Source organism: Opisthorchis viverrini, assembly GCF_000715545.1.
Source record: "Opisthorchis viverrini unplaced genomic scaffold opera_v5_70, whole genome shotgun sequence".
Lineage (NCBI taxonomy): Eukaryota > Metazoa > Platyhelminthes > Trematoda > Opisthorchiida > Opisthorchiidae > Opisthorchis > Opisthorchis viverrini.
In genome coordinates, this window is record NW_008751726.1 from 1,207,451 (window position 1) to 1,221,626 (window position 14,176).

Sequence of the window (14,176 nt, forward strand, 5' to 3'; positions counted from 1 at the left end):
ACCTGGACAGGAGGACGATTAGGGTCCTCAGTCAAAGCCTTTGGCTCAAAAGCCTAACCGCAAGGCAGCGGTGTTTGGCGGGAAATGCAAATGCATTACCATTTCTACGGAACAAGTCGCCACATGTTCCAACCCCCAACCTGGAGGGCCAGGAGACTGTGTTCGTCAGACCTCTAACCATTGACCAACCTGGTATGAGAGACTCTGTGAGTGTCGCGGGATACTCTCCAGTATAGCTCAATGGATCGCTGAGTGCGCAAACCGTCACACCACGGTAAGGTCCAGTCTCTTCGTGACGGGCTGTTGAGCAACACGGAGTTTAATGGAATTATCCACTACCCAAGAATAAAAAATGCATTAAAAAAGTAACAGTCGCATACTTTCAGTGCATAAATGCCGTGTAATTTGAAGTACAAGGGCTGAGATACCGTCAGGTTGCCCAGGAATGGACATCAGTTAAAAATACAAGACGAGTTCAAATGACGGGGCTTCCAGTTGGTGATTTCGAGCCTTAACCGCCGATCCCTCCGGCTGAATCCGAACGAACACAGTAAAACCAACCAACAACGACTGGTTGTTTCGGCTTGGTCACCTAAGCAGATGCCCGAACAAACACCGGATCGAGAATTTAAGGTGCGTTCGTAAGCAACAGCCGGAACTGAGGGTGAGAGTCTGTTCACAGCGGAGAGAAAGAATACAAGTAACACAAATTCGAATGCACACCTGAGTCTTTGTCAGTCCTCGACTCTTGTCGGTACCATGAACAGTTGTTTTATGCGTCAAACAGGAGCTACATTTACGGTGTATTTGGTTCAGCTAGATAACCGGAACAATGTACATAAGCACGGTGGTTCCGGTCACCCAGCTTGTAGTAGCGGGACTTGTAACACAAGGTATATGAAAATATCTTTTTTAAACAGAATAAGAACAACAGCCAGTTACTGATGAAGAACAAGAGAATCGATTTAACACCGTCACTGGCTGAGTGACATCGCCATGTGGGCAAGTGCTTCCAAACACTGGGTCTTCCAGACTACACTCAAAAGAATAGCCAAGGCCCTTTGTTATGTTTTTTCACGTGCTGCCCACCTTGTGTTAGTTTCCTTTGAGACGCAAACTATCTGAACGAAAAACATATGGCGACGTAATCGATCACCTGGTATATGGAACACAAGGTCGGGCCAGCATGGTTGGTGCTGGTCGATCAGACAAACAGCCCGTTTGCTGCCAAAACCCATTCGTCGGACAACAGCATGGCTAAAGCGACGCTTCCATGACGCATCTGCCATACTTCAAATGCATCTTCTTTTAAATTTTTTTATCTTCAACACAAAGCAACCAGACTTCACAACTGTATAGCAAAACTGGACACACTACCGCGTTGTACATCCTCGTTTAACAGACCCTAGAAGTTCCTAAGTTGAGAGAGAGCAGCATGGGCTTCAGCGATCCTAGCATCCACTTCGTCGGCAATGCCGCTATCCGACGCGATACAAATATTCAGTCTGTAAGGGGTCCGATTTGATTAGCAGCCTTAGTGGTTCACTCGTTCAGTCTTATAATGGGACTTTGCGCTTTGTAGGCGCAAAGTGCATAACAATATGCACGATAAAAGCATGCAGATTGTTTAGTAGAATCTGATTAAAGTGGTGAATTACCGTCCACATAACCCAAGAAGTTCAAAGACATAGGAAACGTAGAAAACGTTCCTCCGACAATTAATTTGATTACGAATCTGAGAAAAGGTGACAAGAGGTAACCCTGACGGACGCCACTGTTAGCGATAAACTCAGAATAACAGTCTCTGCAGACTTTCATGTGCCAGCGAATGTTGGAGCATAAAAATTGAAGGACTGCAAACAGAATGTTCGGTATATATTTGAGGAAGAGATATCATTACAAGGCCGTCTGTAAGTGTGGCGGCGTTCGAAAAGGTAAAGACACGGTCAAACCCTGACGAAATCCTGCTTGGCTTTCACGACTCTACCTCACGACTCTACTTCACAACTCTACCTCATGAGTACTGTGAGCAACTTAGAAGCGATGGTGACTAAACCGATAGCCGGATGATACTCGCATTCAGATCTAACCTCTTTTTTAAGACAGAAACGGCATCAGATATCCCACATTTCTATGGCACTTCATTCGTCGCCCATACGCTCTGCATAAGTTTCGTCAGACTATCAAAAGTCCTCCTCGATTCTTCAATAAGGTGGTAGTAAGACTGTAGGGTGCTTGTTTCGCTTCAAAAATTCGATTTTGTTTTTGATTTCACTTTCTGTTCAGACCGAGAGTCCCGTCTGCAGTCCTTGGTGCGTTGAACGTCATTCTGGACACTTCATGTGAGTTCATCTGTTCCTGGAAGTGCACAGTTCACCGAAACAGGCAGAGAGACTGGGAATAAACATTTGAGCCGTCTTCCTCTGTAAGGACTTGAGTGATCGCTGGCTTTCTTAGCCCGGAGTTGAGAAGAATCTATATAAGATTTCAACTATTTTCAATTGTCACTATCTTTTCCATTCCTTAATTTTTCCTAAGCAAAACTTCTTTCCGTCAGTCCTGAGATTGCGCGCCAGCATCGTTTCAGAAATTCTATAGTTGAATCGTACTGTCGTTCAGGTGGGAAGACCCTCTTTGCCTCGGTTTATGTGACTTCCAACTTGAAGTGGCCTAAGGACTCGTTTTCAGACGCACACAGTCAAACGCTGAAATCATAATTTCAGATTTAGAAACAGTCTTCATTTAGCCAACCGGTTCGTTTCGTTTTCGTGACAGCTGCAGCCGAAAGACTTCATTGACGACCGGATCTTACCGACAGTGCCTATCATAGAGGTTTTTTAGCTCCTGGGAAACGACCTGCAACACTGTCTGAATTCATAATCCGAAAGGAGCGACAATCTTAAACACAAAGTCGCCACCTGCAGATGGTTGCTAAGTAATCAATCTGAATATCGATTAATTGCGGTTTAAAGGGCGTCACGTAACGCGACGCTCACGCTTGTGCACTGAGCTGTCTCAGACATTCTTTAGAGGCATTACCATAGTAGTCCTGTATGGGTGCACTGGAGACGCAGCAAACCGATTTTTAAAAAGGGAAGGGTGAGAGCAAGGGAAGTCTGCTTATGTATATGACAGAATCGTTCAGCTGTGGCACCCTTTCGGTGCCTAACTGCCATGCCACCCGAAGGAAGCACGAGGGCTGGGATACTGCCAGGTTGCCCGAGCCTAGACAGGGGAGTCGAGAGGCAGAGGTCGGGTTCGCCACCACGGACCTTCCGGTCAGTAAATTCGCGCTCTAACCACTTGAGCCATCTCGCCCCTCTATATGACAAAATACGGATATTAAATGCTGCTACGTTGAACAGATTGCTTGGTGTTAATACTGCGTACCTATGTATTATTCCTCTAAGTAGAGGGCTGAGGATCGAAGCTGAATTCAGACAGCACAGACGGGGTTGTATTGGCATGGATAGTAATAAGCGTAGGAGAAAATTAAGAAGACTAGCAGCTGTCCTTGAGTTGTGTGAGGGGATAACATTCTCCAGCTACTCAGGCCGAAGAGCAATTGTTTGCAGTAACCCATTTTAGGCCAATGACTGTAAAGCCAGACCAGCAAGCTAATATGTTAAAATTGGTGTGATCAATTACGAGGTGAGTTGACTAGCGGAAATTTGTGCTAGGGCCTAACACGTAGCCTCTGACTGAGAAAACTGACGCACTGGGCTATTAGAGGCCTGACTTGCCCGACAGCAGCGGTGGTAAGTCATAACTGTCTGGCTCTTAGTTCGACTGCGCATAGCAGATGCCTTTTAAGCAGTACCAGACTCTTGTTTTAAAAGTGATTCGACGTATTGAACAATGCACCGGCAGTCAGTCAACAGCTGGACAATCGGAATGTGCGGTTTTTAGGCCCAACCTTTCCTAATCCGTCCTTCTTCTGGGAAAGACAGCATTACTAACTGCATAAACACGGAGATTTTGGGCGCCTGCGGGAAACATCGTACAGCCTTCGCGCTCCTACCACATTGAACAGTACCACTTTACTCCCCAAAACGCCCCGTGATACGATCAGTCGTACCATGTGGAATGGCTGCTTTCTATCTGGTTACTCTCCTTTGGCCTTCCTAGAATGGTTGAATCTTGAGGAACAAAGTTCCACCCAGAATTGTCCGCCAGATAACTATAAAAACCCAGCCTAGACAATACGCCAAAATGGCAGCTATTGGTCGCTGCACTCGGTGGTAAACACCCTTGATCTGACCTTAGTCTAAGTAAAGCATGCCGACGTGTTTGTCAATAGATGTTATTGGATAGGTTTCGCCTGGAAAACGAACGACCTTTTTCAGTCCTCCAAGTTTTATCTCTGGTACTAACTCCGGCGAATGTTCTTGGACACAGCACTCCTTTCGGGGAAATGAATAGGACGTTTACTTGAACGAGCTGCTTCGCTGTTCTGAGAGGATGCTGTGCGTGGTTAAAACCAAGTGCATCAACCTATCAATACGAAACGAACAAGAGTAAAGGACAGTTAGAAGCAAAGCACAAGACAGAAAAAAAATAAGCACCACGAATGCTCCAGTAACATTCAGGTGCAAAAAGATACGACAGGATTCCGATCGCGGATCAGCCGCATCTACCGGCGCAAAATCGACGATTTCGACATAGTTACAATCATCAGAACCACAATGTCAACTGATCTACCGGTCAAAGCGTGCAGTGTGAAGAAATCCGGTTGAACTGCTTGCCTCAATCTATCTGTACGTTATTTGATTAGCCTAGTGTAGATAACATTCCAGGCGAATAGGTAAAGGGTTTGTATCAAATAAACATGTGATAGTAGCTGAACGTGTATCATACATATATGACCCACCTTATGGAGCTGAAACCATGCGCGACAGCTGGCGACTCGACACCAAACCAGTAGACTACTACTCGTCAAATTCGGTCGCAACTGCTGACCAAAAGCCAAAATCACCTCAAAATGTGGTTTCGGATGCTCGCCGGCCCGGAAGCGTTGTAGATCAGCCATAAATTCATCGTAGTCAAAAAGAAGCTCACGCTCGCGCCTTCCCAACTTTTTGAGCAGAATATGGTCGCCAGACAGAGTTGGGGTGTACACGAAAACTGCGCACTTACACATTCGCTCCGCGAAAATACTGCCCCGAACAACAGAAAGGATAACGCCTCGAACCATGTTATCCAGAAGTAGGTCCACGTAATCCTTGTTTGCTTCGGAGATGTGATGAGGAATCTGGGCTTCCACTGGTTCTGGAGCTGCAGGAGCACTGATCTAAAAGTTTTCGATCTGTCTGAAATAAAGACAAAGGCTTACTTCATCGAATCGTCCGAAATAAATACAGCATCCATTCGGGTTGGTGATTATTGTATCCTTGACGCGTATACCGAGATGCTGGATTCTTATTCCCAACTGGTGATACTCGGGTTCTAATAAATCTGGCGGATAGGGCGGATTTACATAACGGGCTGGTAATTCGGGGCTTCCTAAAACACCAAGTCTCCGGAGAATACTTGTCGGGGCAGATATTGAGGATTCGGTAACACAGCGCCAAGAAGCACAGACCACAGGATCATCTGACTCCATGGGTGCGGAATTAGCACCTGAGGAACTTGCTACCTTTAGCGCCTGAGCAGCAGTAGCAATACTGCCGTACTGTTGATTGACGGGAAATAGTGTGCGTGACTGGATGCACGGCAACCGGCGGATGACAACACCATCGGTCCTCCGTTGAACCTAGCGGAATAGAAGTGACGGGATCGCGGAGAGAAATAAATCAAACAAAGTTGGAAAAATAGCGAACGAAAGCGAAAGAGGGGTCAAAAAGGCATCTAGGGTCCTGTTGAATTTCACCCAAGAGGTGGACCACTTGTGCAATATACAAGTAGACGAAGTTACAAACCCCAGGCTAGTAGAGAGATGCGAAAGTTTGGGTTGTTCACAAGGCTTGAACGTTTTCGGTAGCTTAGACAGTAATCGTCATTCACATAAGCCCCAATGAATAGTGACGAAAGTCACAGATAGGAGACAACCTGGCCCTCAAATCCGCAGCTACTGACCTGTTGCAAGTGAACCTGGTGCTGAGCGACATCGGCAGGGGGAATAAGGACCCTCAGGCCAAAAGTTTCGCAGTTACGTTGAGAAAGACACCCAGGACCACGGGTGTGGAAATAGCCGTTTATGTGCGATGCAACAAACGGCCGACCTCTGCATCTCGACCTTTCCTGTCTAGGCTTGGGCGAGATGGCCCAAGTGGTTAGAGCGCGAATTTACTGACTGGAAGGTCCGTGGTTCGAATCCGACCTCCGCCACTCGACTTCCCCTGTCTAGGCTTGGGCAACCTGGCAGTATCCCAGCCCTCGTGCTTACTTCGGGTGGCATGGCAGCTAGGCACCGAAAGGGTGCTACAGCTGAACGCTTTCTTTCTTTTCTTTCTTCTGTCTAGGCTCGGACAAACTAGCAGTGTCTCAGCCCTTGTACTACCCTCGGGTGGCAGGGAAGCTTGGGACGGAAAGTGTTACAACTGAATGCTTACAGCAACTGTTAGAAGCGAACTCTAACTGTCAATCTCACATGTTCACCCAGTGTATTCCAAAAACAAAGTTTTACATCAGTGACACTAGATGGGACAACGTTGGGGATGGTCATATCATAAAACAATAACTTGAAAGGAAAATAGATTTAGTTCTACATTCCTGACCGAAGTCCGAGTAATTGCTCTTACACGCAGTTAGAAACAATAGGGAATAGGGTAATCCACAATCATAGGTAGATGGTGCCAATCAATCAATCACCATAATCGACAACATAACATCAGTGTTCAACACCAATGCTTCCCTGCCGCACGACCATGATTTATTTGAAGGCCTTACTGTGAAGAAAAATAACAGTGGACGGGGAAAGAACACAGTGCTAGTCTACCACAATCACTCCCGGGTGCCCACACTCAGACATATTCTGGCAATCTGTTAGAAAACGACAAGAGCCCTACTGACATCGACTAGCAGACATCTTGCAGTTACTCCAACCAGGCGCAGTAGGGGTGACGCGATCTCCATCCTGGAAGGTGAGTAGCGCCGACAGCACCCAGACTTTCCGTAATCTCCTTCAAAGCCCTCTACCAGGTCAAGGGTTGATCACCTCTCTGCTTCCACCACTCTGAATTGGGCATGGAAAACAGCACGCTCTTCGGCAAACGACTGTTTGGCATGCACAATACATGGCCTTACCAGCGCAGCTTCTGGTGCTGGACATATTCTTCGATGAAGTCCTCGTTGCACGAACAAACACCCACTTTCCAACAGCCTCATTACGGATTCTCCGACACCAACCCCCTTTTTGACTGGGCACTATAATCAATCCTTCCCAGTTGTCTGAGACAGTCTCGTTTTCCCAAATGCACGAAAACGGATCAGACAAGCGCTGACTGACCCCATCTTTGAACAATCCGAGTGAGTTAGGGGCTCGGTGGCGCCCGAGAGATATGCAGTCCTGAAACTCCGAGGCCGTGGGGCGGTTCCCCATCCGGGTTTTACTTCAGCTGTAGGCTCCAGATGACTGGCGACAGGTGGCCACGATAATCGCTGTTCGAACTATTCAGCCCGGCGGCCGAAGCGAACTTCTTTATTCAAGATGGTCGAACCATTTTGATACTTTACGGCCCCGATGGTGGGTGCTTTCCGGGGACAACTGAAACAATCTTCGAGTATTTCCGGCTTTCTGGGTCTGTCCCATTTCCTTAGAATTCCAGTCCCATCAAGTTTTACGGTCAGTGTGCAAGATCATTTACACTTGACGTCTGACAATTCGTCGGGTCAGATTATGTTCAGGACTGGCGTGAATAGTTATCCGAGATTCAGGCGGTGCCACTGTGCTCTCTGATATCCAGTGCTTGAGTGGGCCCGGTAGCGCCGTATCACAGGCAAAGCTCCCGGCACAGTGCAGAGAGCTGACGACCTCTTTTCAGCATCAATTCACATCTGACGGTGGAGCAGTTGGAAGAGACTCCAGAAGATTATTCTCGTAAATTCGTCTAATATCTGGATCTGACAGTCAGTCAGTTGCTAGGCCATGTCCGCATCGTACGTGGCCCTGGAAAACGAAGGGAGAGGCGGCCCCAGACGAACACGTGGTCAAAATCCACAAACGTATTCCAAAATGAGCGACAGTCAGTTATTGACCCGCACCATCGGCAGCTGATGGCATTCAAGGTATCAGAAAACTTGCCCTTGATTGGATCACAGCTAAACTAGGTCGGGGCGTACGCAGACACGTTAAAGATCAACTCTCCATTTGTGAGATTTCTTCACGGACGAACCCACAGGGGTGACTATCAAGGGTTAGTCAAGCAAGGATCCTTCAGCCCAGTAACTTAGAATGATATCAACCCCTACACATCCAGCCGCAGCGACTTCAGGATCACAAGAGGTGTTCAACCGGAGGCGAGTGGAGAGTGATGGGGCAGTTAGCTCAACCACTGTGTTTGCATCTTGAATTCTTGCTTCTGACAAACATCAATGTCAAGTGAGTCCAGCATAAGACCAAGAGCAGCTTGTTGCCCTGCTTACTTCAGGGTGCGAACATTAAAAGCAACCAGATAAACTCGGCGCCAATGCCTGAAGATTGATTTCGGGCTGCCTGAGTATGTCAGAGCCGGATGATGCGCATACACTGCTGCCAAAATCAGCAGAGTACGAACGGAGTGAGCAGTTCTAACTGACTGGCCTCCAAGGAAAGAGCTATTAATGGGGTGGAGGGAGAGAAAGTGTGTGTGCCAATCCAGCGTCTAAGTGAAGTAAAAACACGTTTAAAGGATATACTTCCTGACTGCCATCATCACTACTATCCAGAGTAGGACACACGTGCTAAACACTGGAAACTAACTCTTACACAATAATGCAAAAATAACGCCCTGATGGAAAGTAAAAAAAGGACAGGATGGAGACTTCGACTCAATAAGCCTTAGGGAAAAAAGCGTGAACAATGTGCCTAGTCATCCTATTAGCATTGAAGTAAACACAAATAGGGGCTCTGTAGGATATGACACTACTAGTGCGGTTGATTCAGCAAGTACGGTGAGCCTCAAAAGACAAGGCCAAAAGACGACAAACCTTAGCTAATTGTCTGCCTAGAAAGTGACAGCTACTTGGACTAACTATATGCAAGGAGGATCACGCTAACTCCAGCTGTCGCAATTCCGCTTGCGGTTCGTAGAATCACATGTCAACTTATAAAACTGGGCACTGTCATTCATGAAAGTCTGCGGCGGATGCATGAACTACGGTTCTCACATAATGTTTTATTCCCTTTGCTTGTACAAGCTCCTGCAAAACTGTACGGTGTGGCAGTTCAACAATATTTGATCACCACAACTGGTAAAAATGGACAAAGGTAAATCGGATCCCTGGAAGTACGCGTGGGCTAAATCGGTCACACAAAGGCAGAAACAGTGCAAAGGGCGGCTCAGTTCCCTCATAAGTAACGGCCTTTTCTCCTCTTTGAAAAAAGATTGCGATGGCATTAAAGTATTCCGAGTGGACATATTTTGGTATCATCCAACTACAGATAAGAATAACAATCTCTCCATCGAATTAAACCTCTCAATCAATGATGCTTTATATTACCAAGCAGATGGTTATATGATTAACTATTGAGAGACATCAGCGTTTAAGGCGCCAGCTTAAGGGCAAGAAGGTTCGAGGTTCGAAATCACTGTTAACTTGAGCACGTGATGATACGTTGCTGGTGCGCGACTCTTGGAAAAATTTAACGGCGATCTTGCATGTATAGAACTGATTCGGAAGGTCCTGCCGTGTAATGAGGTGCGTCCGAAAGGAGGACTTTGTCAAAGTGGGTGCCTTGGTATTATTACCTTATCGGCTGGTAAAAGGACCGATGTGGATGTGCAACAAGTCATTTCTAGCGATTCTGTTAGGAGGACAACACCGGTCTGACGGTGTGAAATACTTACGTGCCACAAGGGAACGACAATATGGATGTCCTGCACAGCTGCTGCCACCCTAGATGACTTCCTGTACTCAAAAGATTGCGCAAGATTTGCGCTTAATTTGGCGAACCTCATTTAACCAGATAACCAGACATGATCAACCACCAGTCGCACCGTCGAACAACACGTTTGATAAGGGCTATTCGAACCCACCTCTCTCAAATTCTCCCTCATTGGAGCACTTACTCTCATTACTTAAGCTGTGGCGCTTACACAACTGCTTCCTTTTTATTAATTCACTGCTCATTTTGAAGGTACACACAATGCCGAGAAATCTCCCCAGCTCACATATTTCTATTTAACCTTCTACAGTAAAATACAAGTAGATCCCCAATGAACTGTTCAGCTGTAAGGCTCTCTCCGTGCATAGCTGTCGTGTCACCCAAAGGAAGTACAAGGGCTGGTGTACTGTCATGTTGTCCAAGCCAAGACAGGGGCGGTCGAGATGTAGAGGCTGGGTTCCACACACGGACTTTCCAGTTAGTAAATTTAGCTTTAACCAACGAGCTGTCTCGATCCCATTTCCCGATGAAAGCCCAGCATGACGACAAAAGATCGCGTGGACCACGTTCCCTTGTCACGCGAGGACGCCTGAAATAGACGCACATGGAGTGTGCTCGGCGATTCCATGGATTGCATTTGTCCACTAACGCTGACACGGGAAAGCCCTTGATTGCCAACCTGCAGCCAAACTTAACTATTACCAAACAAGACCATTCGAAGATCTCTCCGATGCAACATGGTGAACAGTATGTGGACATTACGTGACCCACTCAAACCCGCACTAATTATGTCACATCGACTGGTGACAAAACGTTTGCAACACAACTACCAAACTTGGCGAACAGACTAACAGTGAAGCAGCGCATCCCAGCTACCTATATTCCGTAACACTGTCAGTACGTGAACAGTCTGAAGGACGCTTGCCAAAACTATGAACATTTTCACATTCTTACCAGAGTGACGGTTCTCGGGATGCTATCCATACCCATGGGACGCTGCAAAAAAACAGCGGTACGCTTAGAGCCTGTGACGGCAGAGAAGAGCGAAGCATCCGTCACGGGGGAAAGCGTGGAAATTCCTGAATAATTCATTCTGTTCGCATGGGAGATGCCATCAAAAATCATGCTAGCGTTTCGAGTAGCATTGGCGCGCCATAGCGATTCAGTTTTGCTGATGAAACGATAAACTTTGAATGGTTCATCACAGTGGAGATCATGGTGTTGCTTGACTTCCTGTATATCGGGAGCTTTGTTAAGGGCACATCGTAGCCGGGTTTTCCACATCGGCCAATCAGGTTCATCAACACCAGGACGAAAGCGTCCAGTGACAACCGCCCAGTCCTAAATAGGAAGTGAAGCTGAAGTAAACAGAATGTTACCTTGAAAATAGTAGCATCTTCCTCTGTCCAAGTGTGTTTGCTGTGGTGCTTCCATGGTATCTTAAAAATTCCCTTTTCTTTGTCAATCCAGCTGAGACCGTCAATCCAACCCTGATCCAGCCGACTTTCCAGCCACGGTCTAAGGCGAACGCGTACTTCCATCTCGAGGTTGGAGCGGCTCAAAATTCCGTAGGTAAGGCCTAAATATGACAAAGAAAGTTAGTTGGCACAGCGCAAGCTCCCAACATCGTTTTCATTGAAGTTTTGAGGTGCACGCTTAGCAGTACCCCATCCAGAACAAACGCTGAGCTTAATGGTATTGCCAATGCGTTCAGGACGTCATATTGAATGAGACAAGACGTTATCAACCGAAATACCCAACTTATCCGTCAGGAATGCAGTAAATGCCGCATCAAGAGTGTATGAACGGGTTCCTTGTTGGTCTCACGTCAAGGAACATAGTGAAAATGGAATGGGAGTGCCGTAAGCAAATAAAACGCAAGTGTTAGCGGTGGCACGTGGTTATTTACTGGCCTAGACGTTTGCTTGGAATACACCAACAGGGAATTTGTAGAAAAGTGGCCACCAATAGAAGTATTAAGTAAAAGGAAATGAAAAACGGAAACAGTTTTGCTTATCATCCGTGCTGAATGAAGAACAAAACACCTCAGATGATGACATGATTTGACAACCGGCGAGGAATGAAATTATTTTAATAATCGTGACGTACACATACATATGTACGAGTAAAAGTAGCAAGACTGCGAAAAAAGGACAGGATGATGTAGCATTGTTCGAATCGTCTAGGTTTCGCCCCACTTCCTGGACATTGTGGTCTTCCTTTGTATGACATCTCGAAATACAAGACGCCCAACGGTTACAAGGTGGCACAATATCATTTTCTGGAGAGCAAGACAACTGGATCATCGTGTTCACCACTTGTCGTGAACTACTTGGTGAACTACTTGTGGCTCAGGCGTGACATAGGTGTAGTTATCAACCGTCGAGTTTACGGTGCTGCGGGGCGTTCCATATAGGGACGAAATCTGGCTGTTGTGTGGCGACGTCGTTTGGATAATTTTAGCTGTTGACCGCCGGTGTTTCAGGATCGTTTCTCGTACCTGGTAGGAACATCGGATCAGTAGTACCGGAGTACGTCGAATGGCTTTCGGGTAAGTTAACTTACCCAACGGCCACACCCCACAGGTTACTCTCTGGGTCCTGTACACCGTATGCCAGTCGACTGGTTTCCTCGGACAGCTCTGTTCACACACCCATCGCGGTGATTTCAGCGAACTATGAAAACAGAACATAATTCAGGCCGATAAATTTTCGGAAGTCAAGTGTCGACCATGAATCCCTGTGGGCACGAAAGTCTAAGGAAGGGGATGGATTGAGGAAGTTGGGGAAGGCCCGAAGACTATTTGGGTTGGTTGGAGTGGCTGATGCCCGTAGACCACCGGCAATCGGAACCATCAAGGATCAACGAAACCCCGCTATCTTCAATAAAGAAAGACCTAGACAGCTGGACCGAGCACATTGAAAAATCGATCTCGTGGCTAACTTCTGCTGCTCACTTGGACCCTGGAACTACAGCAGAACTCTGGAAGGGAAACCTGTCACGTCTTTCTTAGGCAGAATCCTACACCAAATCCGCCTTAAAAGCAGTAACTGTCAACACACCTAGCTTACAGGTGATTGGTCGACAGATGGGCCACTGGCCAGCCCAGAAATCGAGTCCATTAGTCGCACAATGCTCTTAGCTGCGAAACCTTTTAAGGTGGAGTAAAACATTTTACGCGAAAATGTTGCGTATGTGTTCCTATCTGCGTTCATATTTTTCCAGCTCACCAGATTGTTCACTGAAGCGATCATACCTTTGGCGGAAAAGCTGGTGGAACAATTTCCTAGCATTGCTAAGACTCCGGGAGGCCTACATGGGGCTCAAATGTTTCAACTGGTACTCTAAACTCAACCACTCCAGTCCATCAGGGGTAAGTCAGAGCCTTCAGGATTCCACTCCATTGTGCGAATACTGAACGACCCTAGCAAACGTGCGAGCTCCGAATGGTTCAGAAACCCAACCGCCACACGTCCCGCTGCAACCACAAACTCGAGTCTTACAGGATTCAAGGGAAAATTCTTCGCTGGATCAAGGCGTTCCTAACAGACAGACCATTCCGAGTGAGAATAGGCTCGACCTATCCCTCCCCAGCGCCGGTCTCCATTGGAGTTCCTCAAGGCCCCGTCTTGGGACCACTCCTGTATCCGATCTACGTCACGGATTCACGGATTCACGGATTGACACACAGGATCGAGGCTTTTGCCCAAGTTTCCCTGGTCGGTTTTGTTCTTGTCGGTCAGTGGCTGTCGTTCACCCAGACGTTCTTGCGAGTCCATGTCTACTTTTTCCTGACGACTTGAAATCCTGGAGTTCCAATGCCAGTGCCCTCCAAATGGATGTAGACGCTGCCAAGCAGTGGTCGTTGGAATGGCATCTTCCTCTGAGTGATGAAAAGTGCGTCCATATGTCGTTTGGAGGGGATTCAGCGAATGCCTTTGTTATGCATGGTGAAAAGGAACCAGAAAACATCATGAGGATAGATGCCAAAAAGGATTTGGGCACTTGGGTCTCCTCAAACTTGTCTTTCTTACTGCACCATGAGAAATCGGCTCAAAAGGCATTCGCCGTTTTACGGATGGTCCGACGCACCTTCTCCCGTATTACTCGCATGGACTTCCAAATACTCTATAGGGCCTACGTCAGACCGCT

The 14,176-nt window shown here is 47.0% G+C and overlaps 1 protein-coding gene across 1 annotated transcript in view; it reads right to left on the minus strand.

The window, feature by feature from the left end:
• The window catches only part of T265_13483 (hypothetical protein), a gene marked incomplete at both ends in the record, with an annotated part of 33,472 nt that overhangs the window by 5,091 nt on the left and 14,205 nt on the right, over nucleotides 1-14,176 (minus strand). Inside the window, 3 exons of the mRNA XM_009169064.1 lie at nucleotides 4,871-5,290; nucleotides 5,333-5,752; nucleotides 10,979-11,365. Coding sequence (XP_009167328.1) covers nucleotides 4,871-5,290; nucleotides 5,333-5,752; nucleotides 10,979-11,365 — 1,227 coding nt within the window. The remainder of the gene's footprint in view (nucleotides 1-4,870; nucleotides 5,291-5,332; nucleotides 5,753-10,978; nucleotides 11,366-14,176) is intronic.